Source organism: Musca autumnalis, unplaced genomic scaffold, assembly GCF_047663935.1.
Source record: "Musca autumnalis isolate F117 unplaced genomic scaffold, ASM4766393v1 scaffold_1, whole genome shotgun sequence".
NCBI lineage: Eukaryota > Metazoa > Arthropoda > Insecta > Diptera > Muscidae > Musca > Musca autumnalis.
In genome coordinates, this window is record NW_027411644.1 from 19,417,683 (window position 1) to 19,445,214 (window position 27,532).

The 27,532-nt window shown below is 34.8% G+C and overlaps 2 protein-coding genes across 4 annotated transcripts; one reads left to right on the forward strand and one right to left on the reverse strand.

Annotated features, from left to right (window-relative positions):
* The first annotated feature begins 26 nt into the window (after positions 1-26).
* Positions 27-3,649, forward strand: LOC141394543 (putative GTP-binding protein 6). The gene is made up of 3 exons (XM_073969101.1): positions 27-295; positions 2,136-2,753; positions 2,814-3,649. The coding sequence occupies exons 1-3, from the start codon at positions 27-29 to the stop codon at positions 3,547-3,549; spliced, it is 1,623 nt and encodes a 540-aa protein (XP_073825202.1). The 3' UTR covers positions 3,550-3,649.
* On the reverse strand, positions 3,538-26,743 carry Gnpat (dihydroxyacetone phosphate acyltransferase). Of its 3 annotated transcripts, none has more exons than XM_073969076.1 (6): positions 26,608-26,743; positions 9,303-9,819; positions 8,689-9,239; positions 8,060-8,632; positions 5,033-5,194; positions 3,538-4,971 (listed from the first exon to the last, which is right to left on the reverse strand). In XM_073969076.1, the coding sequence occupies exons 2-6, from the start codon at positions 9,793-9,795 to the stop codon at positions 4,651-4,653; spliced, it is 2,100 nt and encodes a 699-aa protein (XP_073825177.1). In that variant the 5' UTR covers positions 9,796-9,819; positions 26,608-26,743; the 3' UTR covers positions 3,538-4,650. The 3 variants fall into 3 exon arrangements, with proteins under 3 accessions (XP_073825177.1, XP_073825183.1, XP_073825191.1); XM_073969082.1 differs by lacking the exon at positions 26,608-26,743 and adding an exon at positions 26,264-26,605; XM_073969090.1 differs by lacking the exon at positions 26,608-26,743 and adding an exon at positions 26,424-26,590.
* Between the last annotated feature and the right edge of the window lie 789 nt (positions 26,744-27,532).

Consider the following 27,532-nt stretch of genomic DNA (forward strand, 5'->3'; position numbering starts at 1 on the left):
ATAATATTTTTAAATTAAATAATAAGATGTTACTTAAACAATTGGCCAGCAGGCTATTGTTCTTGAGAGCGATTCCACTGCATCGTCGTGTTGTGTTGAAACAACGTGTTATAAGTTATATACCACAGCATGCTTGTTCCTTACAATATGTCCGTTTCAAATATACCCAAAATAAAGGTGTAAAAGGTCTACGTAATCGTAAAAGCCAATTCGAGTCCAATGCAAATCTACAAGATGTGGAAAATGAAGAGCAAGCCAATGAAGAATTTGGCCAATCGCTGAATTTGGACGATAGGTAATCATGTTGTAATAATTACTTTAATATTTCTTTAACACCTAAGGTCGTAGAGTTTCTAAGTCGAGTTTGCAGATACTTTTGGAAATAGAGACATTCACTGTTCCAAAAAGTACTTAATATAATGTTGATTAATTGTATCACACAATAGAATAGGGTCCTACGAAGCACCCTTTCTTTTAGAAAGGGTTCTACGAAGTACCCTTTCTATTAGAAAGGGTCCTACGAAGCACCCTTTCTATTAGAAAGGGTCCTACGAAGCACCCTTTCTTTTGCAAAGTGTCTTACGAAGCACCCTTTCTTTTGTAAAGGGTCTTACGAAGAACCCTTTCTTTTGTAAAGGGTCTTACGAAGCACCCTTTCTTTTGTAAAGGGTCTTACGAAGCACCCTTTCTTTTGTAAAGGGTCTTACGAAGCACCCTATCTTTTGTAAAGGGTCTTACGAAGCACCCTTTCTTTTGTAAAGGGTTCTACGAAGTACCCTTTCTATTAGAAAGGGTTCTACGAAGTACCCTTTCTATTAGAAAGGGTCCTACGAAGCACCCTTTCTATTAGAAAGGGTCCTACGAAGCACCCTTTCTATTAGAAAGGGTCCTACGAAGCACCCTTTCTATTAGAAAGGGTTTTACGAAAGGGTAGGACGGATAGAAGGGTCCTACGAAGCACCCTTTATTTTAGAAGGGCCGTACGAAGCACCGTTTGGTTTAAAAAGAGTCTTACGAAGAACCCTTTCTTTTAGAAAGGGTCCTACGAAGCAATCTTTTTTTAATTAAGGGTCCTACGAAGCAATCTTTTTTTAATTAAGGGTCCTACGAAGCAATCTTTTTTTAATTAAGGGTCCTACGAAGCAATCTTTTTTTAATTAAGGGTCCTACGAAGCAATCTTTTTTTAATTAAAGGTCCTACGAAGCAATCTTTTTTTAATTAAGGGTCCTACGAAGCAATCTTTTTTTAATTAAGGGTCCTACGAAGCAATCTTTCTTTAATTAAGGGTCCTACGAAGCAATCTTTTTTAATTAAGGGTCTTACGAAGCACCCTTTCTTTAATTAAGGGTCTTACGAAGCACCCTTTCTTTTGTAAAGGGTCTTACGAATCACCCTTTCTTTTGTAAAGGGTCTTACGAAGCACCCTTTCTTTTGTAAAGGGTCTTACGAAGCACCCCTTCTTTTGTAAAGGGTCTTACGAAGCACCCTTTCTTTTGTAAAGGGTCTTACGAAGCACCCTTTCTTTTGTAAAGGGTCTTACGAAGCACCCTTTCTTTTGTAAAGGGTCTTACGAAGCACCCTATCTTTTGTAAAGGGTCTTACGAAGCACCCTTTCTTTTGTAAAGGGTCTTACGAAGCACCCTTTCTTTTGTAAAGGGTCTTACGAAGCACCCTTTCTTTTGTAAAGGGTCTTACGAAGCACCCTTTCTTTTGCAAAGTGTCTTACGAAGCACCCTTTCTTTTGTAAAGGGTCTTACGAAGAACCCTTTCTTTTGTAAAGGGTCTTACGAAGCACCCTTTCTTTTGTAAAGGGTCTTACGAAGCACCCGAATAGTCAGTTGCTTTGTATTCGTGCATGAAACTATGGGTTATTAGATCGAGTTGCCCACTAATGAATCTCGTAAAATTACTCTTGTATGGAACTCGATTTAAGAACGCCTAGTTTCATGCACGAATAAAAAGCAACTGACAATTCGGAACCAGCCCTTTCTTTTAGAAAGGATCTTATGAAGCACACTTTTTTAGAGAGGGTCTTACGAAGCAAAAAGGTATAAAAACCTCTTTGGAATAAGTTCTTGAAAAATTACTTCGATGGAGAATATCCACAAAATTATTAATTTTCCTACATTTTCAGTGAATATGACTTGGTTGCCAATGGTGCCATGCGTGTAACACGAAAATCCACCCAGCCTCAAAATGTTCTAGTCATACAACCATATGTTAAGTGGTCCGTTAAACGTACCACGACTATTACACCAGAAGATCAAATACAAGAAGCTGAAGCTTTAATTCACTCAATTACCAATTGGCGTGTTGCCATGTCCATAAAGGTGCCTTTAGAATCTTTAGAACGAAAAACTTTATTTGGCAAAGGAAAAATGGAAGAACTAAAGGCAATTGTAAATGAATTGCGTTATAATCGAAGTCACAATCAACAACCACTTACGTGTATTTTTGTAAGTAAAGGAACCTTAAGTTTTGCCCAAAAATCTCTGTTGGAGTCTACATTTCAATTGCCTGTAATGGATCGTTATTCAGTGGTAATACAAATTTTACGTTTACATGCAACAAGTGCTGAGGCCCGACTGCAAGTGGCAATGGCCGAGATACCCTATATATGGGGTCAAGCTAAGGATTACAATACATCAAAGTCTACAAAATTGGGATATTCTTTGACAGATACACAGCGGGATATCTTGAAAAGCAGAGAGAAAAAATTGAAAGCTGAATTGGAAAGAATAAGAACGCATAGGTATGAAATCAGTACATTGTGTTTCCTTTTATACATATAAAATGAAAAAGTTTTTTCTAGGAAACTTTTGCGCAATAAACGCAAACAAAACAACTATCCCATAATAGCTGTTGTGGGTTACACCAATGCAGGCAAAACATCGTTGATTAAGGCTTTGACCCAAGAACAAAACATAGAGCCCAGAGATCAATTATTTGCTACCTTGGATGTTACTGCCCATGCAGGCAAGTTGCCATGTAATTTGGAAGTTATTTATATGGATACGGTTGGCTTTATGTCAGATCTTCCCACCGGCCTTATTGAGTGTTTTGTGGCCACATTGGAAGATGCCATGTTGGCAGATGTTATTTTGCACATACACGATGTATCGCACAATTGTTATGACTCTCAAAAACAACATGTGGAACAGACATTGAAGACCTTGACAGATAACCTAATTGCCGCTGGTATGGAGGAACCTGCCACCCTACCAACGATCATCAATGTGGGAAATAAAATTGATTTACTAGGAAGAGATAAGAAAATTGAAAATTTTAAAGGATTTTTAGTCTCTGCTAAAAATCAAAACGGCCTTTTACCATTACTGGAAGAAATCGAAGAGCAAATACTCAAAACGACACAACGTAAAAAGATCACAATACGTGTTCCCAATGGGGGGCCAGAAATGTCTTGGCTTTATAAAAATGCTGCAGTTGTTAATATCAATGCCGATGAAAAAGATGCCCAAAATTTACTAATGCATATAATAATAAAAGAAAGTGTTTTACAACAGTTTAAAAAACAATTTTGCAAATAAATACACTTTATTATTTATATTTAAGTTTGTTAGTCTATCTCTAAGAGAAAAGAATGCAATAAATAAATTTTAAAATTACATTACATTTAAAAACTATAAACAATGTGAATATTAATAAATATAAAAACACCCTAGGGGAAAACTTTCATTGTTTCTTATTTTTATTGTAATTAAAACATACGGGTATGTTCTGAGACACACTTCACACCTCAAGCATTTTGTTCACCGCATTTACTCCTATTTTTTGGAAATTTCTTGGGGCTAATATTCATTGGTGAATTTAAAAAGAAGAGTATATCCTAGTCTGTCCATAAAATAACCGAAAAATAAGCGTTAATGGGGTGAACAAAATGCTTGAGGCGTGAAGTGAGAGGTGAAGTGTGTCTCAGAACATACCCGATTAATTGAAGATAAACACATTTTAAAGCTAAACGATGACTATGGCTTTTTGTACATTAGTTTAAAATAACTTAAAAATATGGTAAATATCATTTTAAATGTATTAAATGAAATTAAATTGTGTCTTTTATGAAGATTTTTTTTATAATGCATAGCCAAGGAATGTATTTGAATATTGTGCCTTCTTAACGAAATTTTAAACTTAATAATTTATAAATCCACTAGGTATTATCTATCATACACCACATTAATTATTAATTGCAGATTTGAAACAAATCATATGTCCTGCTAGCCTAATTATGTAGAGTAAACCTTAATTTAAACAAATATTAGAACCCAAAACCCTCTAGTCGAATGAGTTCCATGACCTTTAGGAGGCAAGGTATAAAGATACCGAGAATATGGCAAGATACCCCCTTAAGAGTTGTAACACGTATGACATTTGCGGTGTAGGTTAAAAATAGTTGTTGTTGCACCATAAAAATATAAATAACCAAAACATAACAAAAATAACAAGTTCACCATTTAACTTAAATTTAAATGTTGGCATATGAAATGAAACAATGGCATTACCAATATTATGAAAACCAATGTACCTAAAATGCGGGTATATGTGAGCAATGAATGAATTGACTTACAAACTTTTTGCAGAAATGAGGTGATTTTGTTGGTGGTGGTCTGCGTCAAGTCTGCGGCTAAAAGTTATAACTTTGAGGTTATGCCACATTGCCAATACTGTTTAAATGGCATTAAATTACAAAATTCTAAAAGGAAAGCTTCCAAGGAATGCAACGATTTGCTTGGGGATATTTTAAAATGACCCGTTTCACGATTGCGCAATAAATATGAACTTTGTACTAGAGAATGTAAGGCAATGTTTAGATTATCCAATGCCAAACAATAGGGATGGACGTGTAGGGGACTGCTGTTGCTCAACAGCAATGATTCAATGTGTTTTTGTACACTTTTAAGTATAGTTTTTGAGGAAAATCCTTCATCATGGTAACTATTTTCTTGGGAGAGCTGTAAGAGGAAGCAAATTCTATAATAAAAAAACAGAATTTCAAAATTGTTGAAGACCTACCGTATTCAAGGTAACTACCAGTTGATAATAGAGGCAAAGGAATGGCGCCAAAGCCGAAAGAATACTGCGACTGCACTCATTGTGCTGGACTTCCACTGCACCCGTTTGGGAAATGTGCAATACACCATGGTCTTTTAAGAACTTCAAATTAAGCTCAAATTCCTGAAAAAAAGAAAATGTTTTTTAAAAAAAATATTTTATCAAAATTTTCAGTAATTATCTTCTTACAATGAAATTTGAACAGATTATGAAAGGAGGAAACATCTTTCTATTTCCAGCTTTTCAAAGAATTTGTGGATTTTTTACAACTATTTTTAAAGAATTCATGGATTTTTTTAAATATTTTATTTAAAAATTCTTTTAGATTTTTTAAAAAAAATTTAACGAATACGTGGATTTTTTAAAGAATTTGTAGATTTTTTCAACATATTTAAGAATTTGTGGATTTCTAAAAATATTTTAAATAATTTGTGGTTTTTTAAAAATATTTTTTAACAGATCGTTATTTTTTAAAAATATTTATAGTATTCGTGAATTTTTTAAAAATATTTTTAAAGAATTCGTGGATTTTTTAAAAACATTTTTAAAGAATTCGTGAATTTTTTAAAAATATTTTTAAAGAATTCGTGGATTTTTTAAAAATATTTTTTAAGAATTCGTGAATTTTTTAAAAATATTTTTTAAGAATTCGTGAATTTTTTAAAAATATTTTTAAAGAATTCGTGGATTTTTTAAAAATATTTTTTAAGAATTCGTGGATTTTTTAAACATAATTTAAAGATTCGTGGAGTTTTTAAAAATATTTTTAAAGAATTCGTGTATTTTTTAAAAATGTTTTTAAAGAATTCGTGTTCTTTTTGGAAATATTTTTAAAGGATTCGTGGATTTTTTAAAAATATTTTTAAAGAATTCGTGGATTTTTTAAAAATATTTTTAAAGAATTCGTGGATTTTTTAAAATTATTTTTAAAGAATTCGTGGATTTTTTAAAAATATTTTTAAAGAATTCGTGGATTTTTTAAAAATATTTTTAAAGAATTCGTGGATTTTTTAAAAATATTTTTAAAGAATTCGTGGATTTTTTAAAAATATTTTTAAAGAATTCGTGGATTTTTAAAAATATTTTTAAAGAATTCGTGGATTTTTTAAAAATATTTTTAAATAATTCGTGGATTTTTTAAAAATATTTTTAAAGAATTCGTGGATTTTTTAAAAATATTTTTAAAGAATTCGTGGATTTTTTAAAATTATTTTTAAAGAATTCGTGGATTTTTAAAAATATTTTTAAAGAATTCGTGGATTTTTTAAAAATATTTGTAAATAATTCGTGGATTTTTTAAAAATATTTTTAAAGAATTCGTGGATTTTTTAAAAATATTTTTAAAGAATTCGTGGATTTTTTAAAAATATTTTTAAAGAATTCGTGGATTTTTTAAAAATATTTTTAAAGAATTCGTGGATTTTTTAAACATAATTTAAAGATTCGTGGATTTTTTAAAAATATTTTTAAAGAATTCGTGGATTTTTTAAAAATATTTTTAAAGAATTCGTGGATTTTTTAAAAATATTTTTAAAGAATTCGTGGATTTTTTAAAAATATTTTTAAAGAATTCGTGGATTTTTTAAAAATATTTTTAAAGAATTCGTGGATTTTTTAAAAATATTTTTAAAGAATTCGTGGATTTTTTAAAAATATTTTTAAAGAATTCGTGGATTTTTAAAAAATATTTTTAAAGAATTCGTGGATTTTTTAAAAATATTTTTAAAGAATTCGTGGATTTTTTAAAAATATTTTTAAAGAATTCGTGGATTTTTTAAAAATATTTTTAAAGAATTCGTGGATTTTTTAAAAATATTTTCAAAGAATTTGTGGATTTTTTAAAAATATTTTAAAGAATTTGTGGATTTTTTAAAAATATTTTTTAAGAATTCGTGGATTTTTTAAAAATATTTTTAAAGAATTCGTGGATTTTTTAAAAATATTTTTAAAGAATTCGTGGATTTTTTAAAAATATTTTTAAAGAATTTGTGGATTTTTTAAAAATATTTTTAAAGAATTCGTGGATTTTTTAAAAATATTTTTAAAGAATTCGTGGATTTTTTAAAAATATTTTTAAAGAATTCGTGGATTTTTTAAAAATATTTTTAAAGAATTCGTGGATTTTTAAAAATATTTTTAAAGAAATCGTGGATTTTTTAAAAATATTTTTAAAGAATTCGTGGATTTTTTAAAAATATTTTTGAAGAATTCGTGGATTTTTTAAAAATATTTAAAAAAGTCGTGAATTTAAAAAAAAATTAAAGAATTTGTAGATTTTTTAAAAGTTTTTTAAAGAATTCGTAAATTTTTTTTAAAAATTGTTAAAGAATTCTTTGAAACACTTCATATGTTTTATAGGCTTGAAGATCTAGTGGCTTCCCATTCTAGAACTCTAAGATCATTCCTCAGAGGTCTAGGTCGGAGGTCTTTTCCATTATACGTTGTTGTTGTAACAGCATGAAACCTACACAGAAGCATAGGTTTGATGCTTGGTTGGCAGCCACTGGCCGATACACTATGGTTGGGTCAATCCGGTACGAAAGAACCCGCTGCCGTCGGATTTAAGATCATTCCTCAGAGGTCTAGATCAGAAATCTTGTCCATTATAATATGAATCCCATTGTTGTACTGGCGAATGGGAATAAACTTAATCTACTTATATAGATGGTACCGTCACATTTCTCAGGCTGTTTGACTGTAACTAGGGGCTTAAGGACATTGGTCAGACTTCTTGGTGGTCAAAGATAGACTCAGAATATCTTGGGTTATTATGTGATCCGTAGGCTGTTAAAAAATGAGTTTCATAATTTCTCTTTTGATAAATCTAATTCAGATTTCCAATCTGACTCAGAGGATCATGGGGTAGTAAATGTCGCCAGTTTTCCTACTTATGTAGTCTGTTCGAACCTAAATTTCTTAGTTTCCCTTTCAAAATCTATTCAACATTCATTTCGCAAAGTCATAGAGTAACAAGCTCAGTATACATACCTCTGACTCTCGATTCGATTCAACAATGAACTCATGTTTAAATACTTCATCCAGTGCATCAACTTGTTGTGATAATCTCAAAATCGATTTCTCATATGAACCCAAGTTCTGCTTTTTTGATTTTTGTTGTTGTTCTTCCAATTGTAAGGCAGCCATTATCAAATAGCCTGGTCGCGCAAGCCAAAACAAACATGGATTCATATATAGCTGTAATGCCATACTGGGTACAGCTACAGCCATGGTACGTGGTGATAAGGCATGAGCTTTTAAACGACTCACATCAATTTCCTGAGCCAACATTTCAACTGGCACCTGGCTAAACTCAAGACGACCCTGTTTAAAGTGTACTATATTTGAGTGGATCTCTACGGTTTCAATAATATCCGGTTTTATGCTATTAACATTGGTTGCAACATGGGCTCCAAGTTTTTCAAACATATTCTTAAGCAAGATAATGCCGCTGAAGATTTCTTCCATATTCAATGATTTATCCATGTAATATTGACTGGCATAATAGAGACTTATCATGTTAAATGTGTTTATGACAATACGTCGTTGTTGTTGGTATATAATCTGCAAAAAGTATAATTATTATAGGTTCTTGAGAATTATTGACATATCTTTATTACCTCTGTGGCTAATTTCTTAACTAATTCAATTTCTCTTTTATTTAGCTTTTGTAAATGGGCTCCCAATGTGGCCCTCTTCATTTTATCCAAACTGCAAGCATCTCCAATAAAATCTTTTACCGAAATTGGTTCACCGAAATCCAAATACATTTTACCGAAATTTTCATCAATTATTTTCAAGGCCTTAAAGAAACCTTTTGTGGATTCCTTGGGTTTTGGGACACCCAGTAACTCATATACAAATAACTGTTCCTCCAATACACGTTCATATGAAACACTAACCGGCACTATTGTTATATCAGAAACTTCACCCGTGAAAAAAGGTTGTAAGGCCATTGAAAGTAAACCAACTTTGGGGACCAAAGCTTTAAAATTACGACTTCTTGTACCCTCAATAAAGAATTCAACACCTATATGATAGGAACCAACCAAAGCATACATATATTCGCGGAATATATCCCAATACAGCTCATCATTTGAAAAGGAACGGCGCATAAAGAAGGCACCAGTTTTTCGGAGCATTGTTCCCATTGCGAACATTGAGTGAAAATCTACAAAATATTAAAACATAGGATTAAAGGATTTTCATTATTTTTTTCTACCAAACAACATACCCATTCCAGCAGCAATTCCCGGTATTTCAATGTCGTAGTGAAAACAAATATACGACATCAATATAAAATCCATATAACTTCGATGACTGGGTAGGTATAGGACAGGATTTTTACCCAAACCCTTTTTCAAATTATCCATACTCGCTTTATTCACATAGATACCTTTGCAAATACGTTTACCAATTGCAGTTATGGCAATACCACACCAACGAATTATGGCCAAATTACGATCCAAACCAATCTCATCGAGAATTTCACGTACCTGCTGATCCACCTGCTTGGTTGGACAATTTTGTTTGCCGGCATAGTAGTCTATAAGCTGGCGTATCCTTTCACTTTGCAAAACATGTTTTTTCAGTTTAGCTGGATCTAAATTCTTTTCCAATTTAAATGCCACAAGAGGATTGTATTCTTTGGTCATAACAGGTTCTTTACCAGGTTCGAGGATATTTTCAAAATTCATCATGTAATTTCCATTGTCGTTACCGGCCATTGTGTCTGTGGGTGTTGTGTTTAACTAGAATTTTAAATTAAGTATTGAAAGGTTAAGTTTTTCGAATTGTTGCCGAGTAAGACAGTCAGGAAACTTATCACTATCACTAATGAGTATGTAACGACTATTCATATCTGCTAATGGTGGCTATCTTATCAGAGTGCCAATTTTTTCTGCAAACAGGCGTTGTTTAGTGTTTTGAAAATTCTCCCGCATATGGGTCAAATTGGTATTTTATTGAAGTTGATTATCGAGATTAGGAAACAATTAAAACGGCGATAAGTTAAAATTCTATACCCCCAATGATGCTGACCAAAATCGTTACCCAGCTGCGATAAGGTAAATTGGAATCTAGTTGGACCAAAACGAACCGAGTATACTCTACAAAATTAAAAAAACTCAAGCATTAAATTTCGAAACAGAACCAATCGTATGCGAATTATTATGAAATAGTCAAAGTTAATTTCGAAATTCAAATTGTTATGTTAACCTAGCATAATGCGGTTTACATTTATGAAATCCACTCAATTTCGTAAATGTAAACCTGCCATAACACTTCATATATGCCGAGCGTCGGCGTACGAACGCTTTCGCATTGTGGGCATTCGCCTGCCACGTAGGCAATTTTTGACATTTCGTTTTTGTGTTTTTATCGATGTGGCAACATCATTTGCAAATGGCGTAAATTTGCAGCCATCAAAAATTCTGACATGCATTTCCAGCGTCATTGCAAAAAAATTAGCAAAGCGAAAACATCTCCTCATAATCGTGAAGTAAAATTGTGCCGGGCAAAGAAAAATTGAAATATATTTTGCTGGAATAAACCAGCAAAGTAGCAAATCACCAGAAACGTGCCCCTGTGATATCTTATTGGAATTTTCTTGAAACCCTAGTGGATTCTTGTTGGATTTTATCAACAAAAGAATGGTGTTTTTGGTAGCGGATAGCACATGCTAACCGCATGTTGCTTGTGCGGCTGTACCTACATTTCATTCAACCATAGCCCGGGTACAATACCACAGCAGCTTCAGGCATTGAGGTTATGCGGCTTAAACAAATTAATTAAAAGCGAACAATAACACCGTTTGCTACCTCTTGATGTTTGCAAAAAACCGACATGCCTTGAAGTACAGTAAACTCCACAATACTGTACTTTACCAATAGCCACATAACAACATCCACAGTAACCATACAAGATAGCCCAGTTATACCAACCAATAGTCACTCCATCATCACCATTTTTCATACTCAACCATCATAAATCAATCTCATCAAATCCAGCCGAGATAACCTAAAAGCCATATCATCAATTCATTCCACCAGACCCAACAATAAACTTTTGCACCCCAATCAGCCATAACGCTGAGGCGTCATTCATATAAACATTTCGAGCTTTCATGCCGGCCCCTTTATGGCGCAAAACACCTCAAGTTTTCCAAAAGGATTTGAATTTTGATGCCCGCAATATCGGAGGCAGATGTTCAGAACAATTAGTGACCGTTTTTCCAGAAAATTTAACCACCACGTGGACCATACACTGCAGTGCACAATTGAATCTAGATGAGAATCCAATTCATATCAACTTTAGTCGCAGCCATCATTCATCACCTCATGCCAAAAGCCCATTTAACAGCAATAGCACAGATCATCATCACCCATAGACTGGACATTAAGTATTTTTCATCATCATACCCATCATTATCACAATCATAGTTCATCATCACCATCATAACATAGCCTAAATTCTCTGGATGTACTGTAAGTAGAACCGTGATTGAATTGAAGACCTAAGTGAAGCCGCAGTGCAGCAATCGAATTATTGAATGTTTTATGTGATTTTTTTTAGTTTGGTTATAATTTTCTTCACGGAATTATAATCAAACACATTTATACATAAACAGTTTGGCTTTGATTGAGCATATTGAATCTTTCATGTGATTTTACTAAGAACTGAGATAAGCTTGGTTATAATTTGGTTCACGGAATTATAATCAAACGCATTTACGTATAACAAATTTTGTATGTTTAAATTAAACACGTATGGATTTTAAAGTGTGTTATATTAGAATCAACATTCAATAATTGCGGTCACATACTATCCATCTGTATGAATATAATTATCTGGTATTTTATATTGGATCTCATCGTAATTATTAAGTACAATTATTGCCCAATATCATAACCTATAGATCAGTCACACCTTCTTTCTGAATATATGTATATATATTTATATATATGTATATCGATCGAGTAACAGATTTGAATATAGAGAAAAGTTAATGAATAATTTCATTTATACACCCGAGTGTAATTATTAACATACTTATAATTGTGCATGTGTTTAATTATACCGTTAATTGTTGATTATACCCTCGTGGATGCATTTATATACGGATTTTTTTTATATATGTTCAGAAAGGTGTTAATTGTTGATCAGATATATTGTTAATTTTTTTTTATTGTTGATAATACCAAAATATTGAATCTTTCCATCGATACGAAATTATAATTTTTTTTAATCTTGTACGATGCACCTCAGCGATACCCCTATTTAATTGATTTTTCCAAATTCATATATAAATCCATGGCTTCCCATGGACAAACCCCAATACCCATTCGAGCTCGATAGGTTGAGGTATTTATTTTGGCTTTAAAGTAAATTCTATATTGTGCGTGGAGACGTACAATAATAGGGAGATCACCAGAGAGTGTATCCTTAACCTTTTTAGAACCTCATAGTTTATCATTTTTTACATTGGTAATATTATTTCATAATATTACTTCTTCAATCCACTTAAACAGAAAAAAATGGAATTAAAGTATTACTAGACTTAAGCATAATAGCCTTAAGTAATCATAAGCCTTAACCTGAATTATTTTATACGTACATGAATAAATGTAGTGATGAATCTTGTATATAAGGAAAACGATCAAAATATGAATTAATTTGGAGAAAATAATAATAAGGTAATGTAAAGGTAACTGGGCAGTCATAATCTACGTTTGGGGGTCTTCATAGTCATGAGGCCCATTAGGGGGTTCATGTTAGGAACCCATAGGGAGGGCAGAGGGTACCCAAATTCCACCTAGGGGTACCAGCAACAACAACAACAACCAAATTCGATACAACAACAAGTCTTTTCCTGGTTTTCTTATAAATTGATATATATTTTTTTTGTATGTGCCCAAGTGCACCTCCTCGCCGCTAGAGCTTAAGCCGGAGCCAAAATAGTCAAATGCCATTGTCACCTTGGTAACCAATAGAGGTCATACTTCCCGGGTACATTACAAAATGGCGCCCAACGTACAAGCCAATGTCTTAGGTTCAACTCCCATCAATGGGAATTGTTCCTGAACATTAGGTGTATGAATTTTTGTTTGATTGGTTTTCAGTATGTCTTGAGTTGTTGTTATATTACAACATACCAATTGCGACTTAAGGTCAATTAAATTTTAACATCATTTCTTGAATGTCAACTTAAAGGAAAAGAGTTTTAGTCGTCTTGCAAGCCTGAGTTTATGTCAAGCTGCAATTTTGCGACAAAACTTCTACATTATTGAATTCATACTTCGACTTTCTTTAAAGCTTTGTAGTATATTGTCATCTGCAGTTGATTATTTATGATCTTTTGTATGATTTGCTATATTATAGCTGCTTTAATATATTGATTTATTAGAATTGAAATTTTTGGGGAAAATTTTTGACTGCGCTTTTCAAAGATAATGAAGATTGTTTGTTGTTGTTGTTTATAATTAATTATGACTGACCCAAACCTCTTTACATTAGCCTTCTTATTATATATGAACGATAAACATTTAAAGATTTGTTTTCCGAACATTATCTGATGTAATTTTCTGAAGAAGAAAATTGGAATAATACTTCTTGATATTTTAAATCCTATATTCTTGATTCTGTGCGATTTGCTGTTGATGATTTGAGACTTCATGTTGATTGATTTTGGAAATTTGGTTAAAGCGAATATTTTGACGAAATTGCACTCAATGTTCGTCAGTGTAGTAAACATTGAATTTGGATTCAAAGCTTATTTTTGAAAAGAGTAATTTTTTTTGTTGAATACAGTTATTGACGTTAATTGTCGCACACTTTAAGACTTTGTATTTCGTTTTCTTTACTTTCTGGCACCTACACTAGAGGGAATTTTTGGCACAATTTTATTTCCTGTCTGGTTTGGAAATCGAATGTGAAGCATCGTCGTGGAACCTGGTGAAACTTTTTTTTTGAGATTTCTGTGGGTGATCTGCAGTGCATTAGTCTTGTTAGATTTCTTCATTTTCTACTGTTACCATTCTTTTCCGATTGCGTGAGGCAAAGGGTCGTCGCCCTCAAGACATTTGTTTTTCTCTTTTTGATTAAAAGACTGCAGGAGGGGTTTGATAGGCTCAAACTACTGATTGCTAGTTCTTACTTTTTAAAATATACAGGCTTTAAGTAGTAGTATATTTTTGTTTGTTTTCACGTACACACAGGGTGTACACAGAACTGGACTAACTGTTTCCGAAGACTGGTCTTCAGTTCGACTCGAGGTCAGCTGAAGTACCTTAAGGTTGTAGGGGCGGTTAGTCTGGAGAGCCTTCGGACGGCAGCGCTCAACCTTGAGTTGGAGCATTTTCCGTAGGGCTGATTGCTGTCTGGTTGTCGATTTCCCAGTGTATCTTTAGAAAGCCGTTCTATGCTTAACTAAAGATACACTGAAGAGACCTCGAGAAACTCTTTGAGGAAATTCTAACCGGCAACAATCACTCCTACGTTTTGAACAGTTTACCTCATAGAACAATAGGGGTAGGCGAAGAGGACTGAAGAGCCTATCGAAGTCCTATATATATATATATATTTTTTTTTCCTTCACCAGCTAAGACCTTTCTTTTTCTGATTCGGATATTATTCGAATTAATTTTACCCGGACTTACAAACTTTTACCCTGATCTACCACAGCCTAGATAATCTACTGTCTCAATTTATTCTGTTTTCAGGATTTTTGAGTTTTTTTTTTCTGCTTATGAGAAACTTTGCAAGATTTATTGTTTTTTTTGGTTCGATCCTTTTTCGAAATACCTGACCTGTTGGAACCATTTAAATTTTCATATTGAGTTTTGTTGCGTATGAGATTTTCTATATTGGACTTTTCGGAACCTTAAGGCAGTAACCGTGATTGGCTGTTTCATCTATATATCTTTGGTATTTTTGTTGAATTTATGGTATCATACCTACCTTTTTTTGAAAACCTGTCGGTCATTAGAGAAGACGTTTTTGGATTTTGAGCTTTTTATTGAAATTTCTTGTTGGACTGAGTAGTACAAGGACATTTTTTTTTTTTGTAACTTTTGTTGATTTGGGGGACATCATGCAGCCTGCTACAGGTGCTAAGCCAAAAACTTACAGCATTATTACCAGGTCGACAAGTCAAGCAGTGGGAGAAGCTGCTGGAACAGAACCAGGTACCGGATCAGGTATCCCAGCTAGCGCTGATGGCAATGATCCGCCTACACCAAACGAATTTGCAAGCCCACCTACTCTTTCGCAAGTAAATGAGCAACCAAGCACAATTCCTAGACCTTCTTTTAGCCCTTTGACTATTCGTGGCAATGATGAAGATCAGGTTGATAGGCTTAGTAGCACAGGAGTTCTTGAGGTAGTTCAGTCCGCATTAGAGGCCACCCAAGCCTCAATGGTTGAAACCATGAAAAAGGAAATGCAGAAAGCGGTTGCTGCTGCAGTTCAAGCTGCTTTTTCTCAATCTTCCGTTCCTCCAGCTAATCCTATTAACAGACAAGAACCACATTCTCAAAGCATTGATTGGCCTCATGATTTGCCACCACTACAAACCGATACCAGACATGCAGGATCGGGTAGTAGAAACCAGGAAGTTCCAAATCGTTATAGGGAAGATTTTAGTAGGCCCAGGTATCCATATCTCAGTAAGTGGGGCATTAAGTTTGATGCCACCCCAAAGACACCAAATGTCGAAGATTTCATCTTTCGAGTAGAAAGGCTTCGAAATAGTTATGGCTGCCCAGAACAAGAATTGGTTGATGAATTTCATCATTTACTGGAAGGCCGTCCTTGTCAGTGGTACTGGGGTCTGATCCGTCAATATCCAAATTTGAACTGGGAGATGTTAAAGCTGTGTATAGTTAGGGAATTCCAGCGTTTTCAATCAAATCTTGATGTAATGAGGCAGATTATGGACAGGAAGCAGGGGAGAGATGAGTCTGCTACACAATATATAGACGCTATAAATAATCTGCGTACTCAATTAAGGGAACCTTTGAAAGATTTTGAAGTTATAGACATCCTCAAAGCTGGATTGAAACCCAAACTTGCCCATTTAACATTTAGTGGCACTTTTTATTCGGTGGAACAATTCCGAAATGAAGTTAGGAAAGCTGAGGAATTTCTGGAAAGGGAATCATCACTGAGATTTAGGACCAACCAACCCCCTCGAATGATAAATGAAATTAACGATTCTGATTTTGATGATTTAGTCCATGATGTTGAGGAGTTGCGTTTACGGCAGAAGCCAACTGGTGTTTCCAAAAATGAGCCTTCACGGTGTTGGAATTGCGGCAGCAATGGCCACATTTTTAAGAATTGCTCCAGTTCTCATCGTTCAGTATTTTGTTTCCGCTGTGGATCACCAGGTGTTACCACCCCACAATGCAATAACTGCAAACAAATTAGTCGTTCTAATGTTTCTAAGTCCGAATCCATAGCTACTCAGACAGTGGATTGACTAGCCTCTACTGATGTTTCCACTCATACAGATCCAATTTTTCCTGATCCATGTAGAGTATTACCCAGACTTTCCAATAACTTAGCCAAAACCAAACCTGATTTGACATTACCTTTTCACGTCCGCATGGCCAATTATATGAAGACTCGTGAAAAAATTTTCAATTCCGAAATAACTGCCGATACTACTGTTTTTGTTTCCAAACGTATTATGAAGACTCGTGAGCGATATAAACGTAGGCGACTTAAAAGGTTATCAGTATCGTCTGCTCAATTTTCTGATTTTAGACCCAATGATCCTCGACCATTTAGAGAAGTTCTTGTTAATGGAGTATCAGTTTTAGCTCTTTTTGATAGTGGAGCCAGTGTCACCTGCTTAGGTAAAAATTGTTTTTCTTTGGTTGATAAATTAAATCTGAAGGTTAATCCTGTATATAAATGTAGCGTCGGTACAGCTAGTGGCCAGCGAGTTTCTTGTTCTGGTAAAGTTAGTGTTGAGCTCTCGTACGACGGTAAGACGAAGACCATGGATGTTTATCTTATTCCTGGTCTCGAGAATTCCATGTACTGCGGGGTAGACTTTTGGAAAGAGTTCAGTGTAGCACCAAAACTTATTAGCAGCTTAGAGATCCATTCCGATAAAGTAGATTCCGATATGCATATCTTGTCCGATGACCAATTAGCCATGCTTGAGAAAGCTAAGGAAAGTTTTAGAGATTTTGAGAAGCATGGTCTCGGCAAGACAGATCTGGAGGAACATGTCATCGACACTGGGGATGCTGTCCCAATAAAACAGCGACATTATCCAGTATCGCCAGCTGTCGAGTCTCTTATATATCAGGAATTGGATCGCATGTTGAGTCTAGGTGTTATAGAACCGAGTACAAGTCCATGGAATTCGCCAGTCACACTTGTACGTAGAGGCGAAAAGAACAGGCTTTGCTTGGATGCACGCAAGCTAAACGAAGTTACCGTAAAAGATGCTTATCCGCTACCATTTATAGACGCACTCTTAGGCAGGCTCCAAGACACTTATTTTATATCAAGCATCGACTTGAAGGATGCATTTTGGCAAGTGCCTCTGGCAACAGAAAGCCGTCCGAAGACTGCGTTCACAGTTCCGGGGAGACCACACTATCAATTTACTGTCATGCCGTTTGGGTTGTGCAATGCAGCCCAACGGTTATGTCGGTTAATGGATAGAGTGATCTCACCGGAACTGAAGAACAAGGTTTTCGTATACCTCGACGATTTACTTGTAGTTTCTCCGGATTTTGACTCACATGTCGAACTACTTCGTCAGGTAGGTGAAATGTTGACCAGGGCAAACTTGACCATCAATCTCAAGAAATCCAAATTTTGTCGTCGAGAGCTTAAATACCTCGGGTATATTGTCGGGGCAGGAAAATTAAAGCCTGATCCATCAAAGATTAACTCAATCACTGATATTCCAATTCCAAAGTCCGCTAGAGATGTTCGTAGGTTCCTAGGGATGGCTTCTTGGTTTAGGCGCTTCATCAAAGATTATGCCGAAATAACCGCTCCTATGACTAGCACCTTGAAGAAGGGCAGAACTTTTTCATTCGGTGATTCCGCAATCGAGGCTTTCAATAAATTAAAAGTAGCTCTGACTACAAGTCCTGTTTTGAACCATCCTGTATTCGATAAAAGATTTTACGTCCAATGCGACGCCTCCAATCTTGGGTTAGGCGCAGTGCTGTTCCAGCTAGACGCTGAAGGTCTGGAACGCCCCATCGCCTTTCATTCCGCTCAGTTGACGAATGCTGAACGGAATTATAGTGTCACTGAGCGAGAGTGCTTAGCCGTGATCAGTGCAATAAAGAAATTTCGTCCTTTCATTGAGATGATGCCGTTCACGGTTATCACTGATCACAGCGCTTTGAAATGGTTGATGGGGCAGAAAGATCTCAGTGGTCGGTTGGCGAGGTGGAGCTTGAAGCTTCAGGCTTTTAACTTCGATATACAGCACAGAAAGGGATCGCAAAATGTAGTCGCGGACACTTTATCTCGTTTACACATGGATGAAGTCAACATGTTCATTGATGAAAAGCCTTTGATTGATTTAGATTCGCCCGATTTCAAGAATGAAGAGTACACTCAGTTGTTAGAAATGGTACGCGAGAACCAAGACAGTCTTCCGGATTTAAAAATTGTTGATTCATTTGTATATAAAAAGACGATTCCGTCTGATGGCACTCCCGTACACGAGAATTTCGTATGGAAACTATGGGTTCCCACTGTTTTAACCGAAAGTTTGATTGAAAACGCTCACAAGTCTATAGTAAAGAGTCACTGTGGTATTGGCAGGACAATAGCCGCACTTCGACAATATTTTTACTGGCCGAAGATGGCAAAGCAAGTTCGCGATTATATTAACTGTTGTGTTTTGTGTAAGGAGACCAAAGCTCCAAACAAGGTGTTACGACCGAAAATGGGAAACGAAACCGTCACTGATAGACCATGGCAGAAAATTTTTATCGATTTTATAGGACCTTTTCCACGGTCTAAGTTAGGCAACGCGTATGTTTTCATTGTGTTAGATCACATGACGAAATTTGTTCTTTTGAAGCCTTTAGCGAAGGCCAACTCGCGAAATGTTATCCGATTTTTAGAAAGTGAAGTGTTTCACAAATTTGGTGTTCCGCAAACCGTTCACTCGGACAACGGGAAACAGTTTATTTCGTCCGAATTCACTTCCTTTCTAGATCGCTATGGTTGCACTCAAATCCGAAACGCGTTATATTCTCCACAGGCGAATGCATCGGAGAGAGTCAACCGAACAATTATCGCGGCGATTAGAACGTATGTGTCCGAAGATCAGAAAGATTGGGACCGATATTTATCAGCTATTGAATGTTCACTTCGGTCCACAATCCATACATCCATAGGATGTTCTCCATATTTTTCACTCTTCGGAACACACATGATCACACACGGTAGCGCGTATGCTTTAGCAAAAAAACTAGGCACTTTGGAAGATGGATCGGTCGAAATTCTACCGAAACACAACGTTCACGATTTAATTAAAACTTCGATTAAGGAAAAACTTCACGATTCGTACGAGAAGTCAGCGGCTCGTTATAATACACGGACACGCGAGGTTAACTTTCAGCCAGGACAGGAAATACTTAGACGGAACTTCATTTTGAGTGACGCATCGCGCCATCTTAATTCAAAGCTCTGTCATAAGTTTGTCAAGTGTAGGGTTGCCAGAAAGGTAGGAAACTCACTTTACGAAATAGAAGATCTACAAGGACGGAAGATAGGGGTCTATCACTCGAAAGACCTTCAACATATGGTGCCAACTAAATGATTGCCCGGCTTTTATCATGTTTTTTTTTTATTGTTGTCTCAGGGTCGTAGTTCTTCCCCACTTCTACACACTTCGGTTAACTTCCCGAATCAGTATGGCTTCGGCTGGCCTATGCCAACATGTTCGGGTTTGTTATGTTAACCTAGCATAATGCGGTTTACATTTATGAAATCCACTCAATTTCGTAAATGTAAACCTGCCATAACACTTCATATATGCCGAGCGTCGGCGTACGAACGCTTTCGCATTGTGGGCATTCGCCTGCCACGTAGGCAATTTTTGACATTTCGTTTTTGTGTTTTTATCGATGTGGCAACATCATTTGCAAATGGCGTAAATTTGCAGCCATCAAAAATTCTGACATGCATTTCCAGCGTCATTGCAAAAAAATTAGCAAAGCGAAAACATCTCCTCATAATCGTGAAGTAAAATTGTGCCGGGCAAAGAAAAATTGAAATATATTTTGCTGGAATAAACCAGCAAAGTAGCAAATCACCAGAAACGTGCCCCTGTGATATCTTATTGGAATTTTCTTGAAACCCTAGTGGATTCTTGTTGGATTTTATCAACAAAAGAATGGTGTTTTTGGTAGCGGATAGCACATGCTAACCGCATGTTGCTTGTGCGGCTGTACCTACATTTCATTCAACCATAGCCCGGGTACAATACCACAGCAGCTTCAGGCATTGAGGTTATGCGGCTTAAACAAATTAATTAAAAGCGAACAATAACACCGTTTGCTACCTCTTGATGTTTGCAAAAAACCGACATGCCTTGAAGTACAGTAAACTCCACAATACTGTACTTTACCAATAGCCACATAACAACATCCACAGTAACCATACAAGATAGCCCAGTTATACCAACCAATAGTCACTCCATCATCACCATTTTTCATACTCAACCATCATAAATCAATCTCATCAAATCCAGCCGAGATAACCTAAAAGCCATATCATCAATTCATTCCACCAGACCCAACAATAAACTTTTGCACCCCAATCAGCCATAACGCTGAGGCGTCATTCATATAAACATTTCGAGCTTTCATGCCGGCCCCTTTATGGCGCAAAACACCTCAAGTTTTCCAAAAGGATTTGAATTTTGATGCCCGCAATATCGGAGGCAGATGTTCAGAACAATTAGTGACCGTTTTTCCAGAAAATTTAACCACCACGTGGACCATACACTGCAGTGCACAATTGAATCTAGATGAGAATCCAATTCATATCAACTTTAGTCGCAGCCATCATTCATCACCTCATGCCAAAAGCCCATTTAACAGCAATAGCACAGATCATCATCACCCATAGACTGGACATTAAGTATTTTTCATCATCATACCCATCATTATCACAATCATAGTTCATCATCACCATCATAACATAGCCTAAATTCTCTGGATGTACTGTAAGTAGAACCGTGATTGAATTGAAGACCTAAGTGAAGCCGCAGTGCAGCAATCGAATTATTGAATGTTTTATGTGATTTTTTTTAGTTTGGTTATAATTTTCTTCACGGAATTATAATCAAACACATTTATACATAAACAGTTTGGCTTTGATTGAGCATATTGAATCTTTCATGTGATTTTACTAAGAACTGAGATAAGCTTGGTTATAATTTGGTTCACGGAATTATAATCAAACGCATTTACGTATAACAAATTTTGTATGTTTAAATTAAACACGTATGGATTTTAAAGTGTGTTATATTAGAATCAACATTCAATAATTGCGGTCACATACTATCCATCTGTATGAATATAATTATCTGGTATTTTATATTGGATCTCATCGTAATTATTAAGTACAATTATTGCCCAATATCATAACCTATAGATCAGTCACACCTTCTTTCTGAATATATGTATATATATTTATATATATGTATATCGATCGAGTAACAGATTTGAATATAGAGAAAAGTTAATGAATAATTTCATTTATACACCCGAGTGTAATTATTAACATACTTATAATTGTGCATGTGTTTAATTATACCGTTAATTGTTGATTATACCCTCGTGGATGCATTTATATACGGATTTTTTTTATATATGTTCAGAAAGGTGTTAATTGTTGATCAGATATATTGTTAATTTTTTTTTATTGTTGATAATACCAAAATATTGAATCTTTCCATCGATACGAAATTATAATTTTTTTTAATCTTGTACGATGCACCTCAGCGATACCCCTATTTAATTGATTTTTCCAAATTCATATATAAATCCATGGCTTCCCATGGACAAACCCCAATACCCATTCGAGCTCGATAGGTTGAGGTATTTATTTTGGCTTTAAAGTAAATTCTATATTGTGCGTGGAGACGTACAATAATAGGGAGATCACCAGAGAGTGTATCCTTAACCTTTTTAGAACCTCATAGTTTATCATTTTTTACATTGGTAATATTATTTCATAATATTACTTCTTCAATCCACTTAAACAGAAAAAAATGGAATTAAAGTATTACTAGACTTAAGCATAATAGCCTTAAGTAATCATAAGCCTTAACCTGAATTATTTTATACGTACATGAATAAATGTAGTGATGAATCTTGTATATAAGGAAAACGATCAAAATATGAATTAATTTGGAGAAAATAATAATAAGGTAATGTAAAGGTAACTGGGCAGTCATAATCTACGTTTGGGGGTCTTCATAGTCATGAGGCCCATTAGGGGGTTCATGTTAGGAACCCATAGGGAGGGCAGAGGGTACCCAAATTCCACCTAGGGGTACCAGCAACAACAACAACAACCAAATTCGATACAACAACAAGTCTTTTCCTGGTTTTCTTATAAATTGATATATATTTTTTTTGTATGTGCCCAAGTGCACCTCCTCGCCGCTAGAGCTTAAGCCGGAGCCAAAATAGTCAAATGCCATTGTCACCTTGGTAACCAATAGAGGTCATACTTCCCGGGTACATTACAAAATATGCTGGTATAAAAACAAAACGTGAAATGCAAATGGGTGAAATATTCAAGCGCAGTGGAATAAACTAATATAGTATTCAAAGCAAATGTATTTGAATCGTAATGGATTCGATGCGTTTATCTACTTAAAACAAAGAAATAGGTATTTAACAAACAACTTTGTTTAATTCTGACTTTTGTAAATATTTACAAAATGTGCACTCATCGGAATATAAAAATCAATCCGGTTTGGAAAAGTAATTCTTAATTTGGATAGGAAAGAAACGTCAATCACTTTTTTGCAACAACAAATACTAGTGATTTAAAAAATCTGCCAGTAATTAACAAGAGGAAAAAAGAAAGTTTAAGAGAATATTTAGCAAGCATAAACAAACATTGAAGAGAATTGTTTTATTCACTAAAGAGGTGTTTACACTATCTATCAATGTCATATGAGCTGTCACTTCTTTTATCCATTCGACATTCTCTTTCGATTTGTGCGTTCACACCTGCATATCGTCACCATAAATGCCGGAAGACGTAACCGACATGGAAATGGAAATTCGTTTTTTGATGGAATCTGATATATTAAGCTAAAATACATGCTCTGGCAAAATTTCAAGCTTCTACGTTTAAAAATAACGATCCTATTCAAGAAATGCCAATAGACGTAACAGCATACTGTAATTTTCATAGAACACAAAAGGCGTAACCCACATTATATCAAAACTAAACAGCAGTACCAACAATGTATTCTTTGATATTGGCAGCAATTATAATGCCAGAGGGAGGGCTTATTGAGTTCATGTATAATTTCTAGTGTTGGGCAATCTCGTTCATTGAGCGGATCGATCTTTTTCATTCCGTTCACCAAAAAGATCCGGGTCGTTTAGTTCGTTCGTTGGCTCTTTTTCGTTCCACAATACATTTAACTGTGTTATTTTCTTTTGAAGTCGTTCGTTCTCTGCTGCATATGACTCCGTCGTTCCTTTTACCGGATCGTTCTTTTGAAAATGTTCGTTCACGAATGACACATTGTGTGCTAATGGGGGTGGTTGAACGTAGTGGTGGTGGTTTTGATATGAAAGAACCAGATGAACGAATGATGCAAAAGAAAGATATGACCGAGATGTGCTGTTACTGAATCATTGTTTGTTTTGTGTGGAAATTTGTGCTGCTTGTGCTAACGCAGCGTTTGTTTATAGTTTGACTGCAAAACCAATGCATTTGTTGTTTTTTTGCTTGCTTGTGTGTATGCAAAGCTAATGGTGGTGGTTTTGTTTTGACAGCAATGACTCGTCCATCGGGGATCTAAATGAACGATATAAAAGAATGAGCTGGATACGGATCCGTTCGTTCTTTTCACGGAATCGTTCCTTTGAACCGGTTCGTTCATGAACGACACAACTCTAATAATTTCCACGGGTGCGGATTCGGTTAACCGGTTATTTGACCCGAAAGTCCAGGTTCAAAACCGGGTTAGACCCAGTTCTACTGAACCGATTACTACAAAATGGGTAAGGTATGAAAGCTTATGGAAATACCTATCACATGGTGTAGTTACTTTAACAGTTTTGTCATTTACTCGGCTTATTTCTCCATATGTGTAATTTGACTCTTAGGTTACCATATCTCAAGAATGGTAGCTTTTTTCAAAAATCACATTCTTTTAGTTAATTTTTACAGAAATAACTTTGACTTTATACGGTTTTTACTGGTTTTACAGAAAAAATCCATAATTGAAATAATTGAAGATGATGACAGAAGACCTATGCCCGGATTTAAATAAACATCTAAAACACACATATGGAAAACAATTTGTTAACCGGACAAAAGGAAGTGGTTATTCGGAAGGCAATGCTTGTCCCGATATTGTTCATTTTACAAGAGAAAGAACGAACGGAAATGTTCAAAATTTGAGACGTTGATACGAAAACGTGTATGTGGTCAAAATTCACGTCGTTCTAGTACAAAGATGTATTCTTTAAAGACGGATACGATTAGGCTGTAAGTTTTCAAAAGATGGTCTGGTCAACCAACCCATGGTTTAATATAGATCAACTGATTGTAATAATCGAATAGGTCCAGACAAAAACGCAAATTTTCTGTATTGGTTTGGATTATACAAAAAGACAGGAAATCCTGCAGTCACTGCGAGCATTGTTTTTTGATCCTAGCAGTATAATCTTTTTTAAAACTGATATCAAAGACGAGTACCAGATTCTACCATAGAGAAGTTCCAGAAATTTTGAGGCAGTGGATCCTCCTCAGATGTACACACAAAGGCTAAAAGTTACAAAAAAGAAATTTCGACACCTGCAAGACTTAAAACGCTTAATTCCAAGTGATTGTCATTACTTTTATGACAACATTCCTTATGACAATTAAAAGTTACATTTAAACTGTTACAGATCACTTAATTTATATGAACTATATTTTTTCCATAAATTGACTTAAATACAACAATAAGTATAATATTCCAGATTTAATATCGTCTAATACAATTGAAAGTATAAGTAATTATAGTGATGGTTGGAATAAACAGTTCACCTAATTGTGGTCCATTGAAATATCAACGTCAAGTCTGGGAATTGAACGCAACACCGTCAGATGGCTAGTTTAAAGTTCGCTTAACCGCGTAGGCCAATAAACCAGTCCTAATTTGTTTATAATTTTTCATTTATACTAGTTTCTTCAAATGTATACTCTATAAATTGTAGGTTACGTCTTTTAGTATTTCAGAAAAATACAATACCAAAAGACGTAACCCACACAGCTTCTAACATTCTGGAAAAAAATTTAATTTTTTTCAAAAAATATATTTCTTCTCTGTCTTAAAACACGATACTAAAATTTTTCGATATTTTATAACACCGTTTTCATTTTATAACGTTTTTTGCTTCTCCTGTAAAGTTTTATTTTTGTGGGTTACGTCTTCCGGCATTTATGGTGACGATATGTTATTTTCATATGACATAACCTAAAAATATAAATAACAGCTGTTTTTGTCATTTGGCCTGTTCCCGTACTTTATAAAGTGGTAAAAGTTGTAAATGTCGTAAACGATTTTCATATAAATTTTGTGTACGGGAGCGCAAAATGTGTAAAAGAGGTAAAAATTGTAAAAACTTTTTAGTTCTGTAAATGAAAAATTTACATATAAGTTGCCACCTCATTTTGATAGATTAAAATTTTCATAGTGGTCACACTATGTGTACAACATTCACAGGAAGCAAATTTTACATCTCATATGACATTGATAGATAGTGTAAACACCCCTTAACCAACCCATTGGTGTTCAAAATAAGTGAGAAAGAATTGATGGGAGAGTGCCCCTTTGTTAAACTCATTTGAATTCGTTATTCTCTGTTGTTACGACAACGTGCAGGCGTTGACATCAATGAACCAACCCAACCACCACCCCACCAACCCCTTTCATTATTTCACATGTTTACATACCGACTTAATGTTGGTGGGTAGATGGAAAAATTATTACAATTTAACTAATATTTAAGGTTTTAATAACAATAAAATATTAATTCGGCTTGCTTTAATTTAATAAATTTCACTTTTCATAGTTCTGTGCACAATTTTCACTTAAAAACACGTAAATTAATACCGTTTTAGAAATCAAATTTTGCTATTCATTCATCGATTTTTTCAATCGTGTTAATCATGAAATTATTACATTTTTCTTGAATGGTAATTTTAAGAATATCAATTATTTATAGTCCACTTCACTTCTTTCTACGCACTTGATGAATTATGTATGTATTTTCTTTATTTACTTTTATTTTTATTACCTTGTCAAAGGCTTGTAAAATTTCTTCCCAAAAATTTTCTTGCGTTCAACGTCAGTTAATGGTGTGCGTTTTGCAAAAATACAAATACTAATATTTCTACCACCGCTCTCAATCTTGCCCGACTAAATTGAGGAGTGAGAAAATGATGCCACATGTATAAGAAATGCCTTTAATTTTCTGGGGAAATGAAAAAACACAGGGTTGAAAAGCCAGCATCTAAAGCAGGGCTGAGCAAAATGGAGAGAGAGGGAAATTTAAGGGAGAATCAATATTTAATTTTTCTTGATGTTTTATTACGTATTTCAACATTAATGCTGTCTAAATTCGTCCACAATGCAAATTATTAAAAAATATAAATAAAAAATTGCATTAATGTTTAATTATTCATGGTTCACAAAAATTAAGAGTACGTTTTCACAATTTGCCTGTGTGTGCTAGCACACATGCGAGCTCACTCCTGATCTAAAGGTAGAATTATCAATTTCTAGTGTACGTCCTCTTAGCAGTGGAGTTCAATGATGTCAATGACTCTATTGATAGTTACGGAATTAGGGTTTGAACTTAATCCCGTGTAGACGTTGTTTTATTTCCCGATACGATTTGTACCAAATAAAACAGGGTTCGTTTTAGATTACGATTCTACAATGCTTTATTGACTTTATTCACTTCAGCTATTCACACAAGACTTCACTTTAGTTGGTTTCCACTTTACTCCTTTACTTACACTTACGGTTTAAATATCGCGTTCAGATCATAACTCCCAGCTTTTCCTCTTCCGTATTTATATGTGCCCCCTGCTACATAGACTGTTCTAGTCTCCTTGATCTAGGAGCTTCTACAATGTTTAGGCGAAATGCAAACCAATTGACAAATACACACATGTACGCACATACAAACAGACCGGTGAGTGTTTACAACTAGTAAT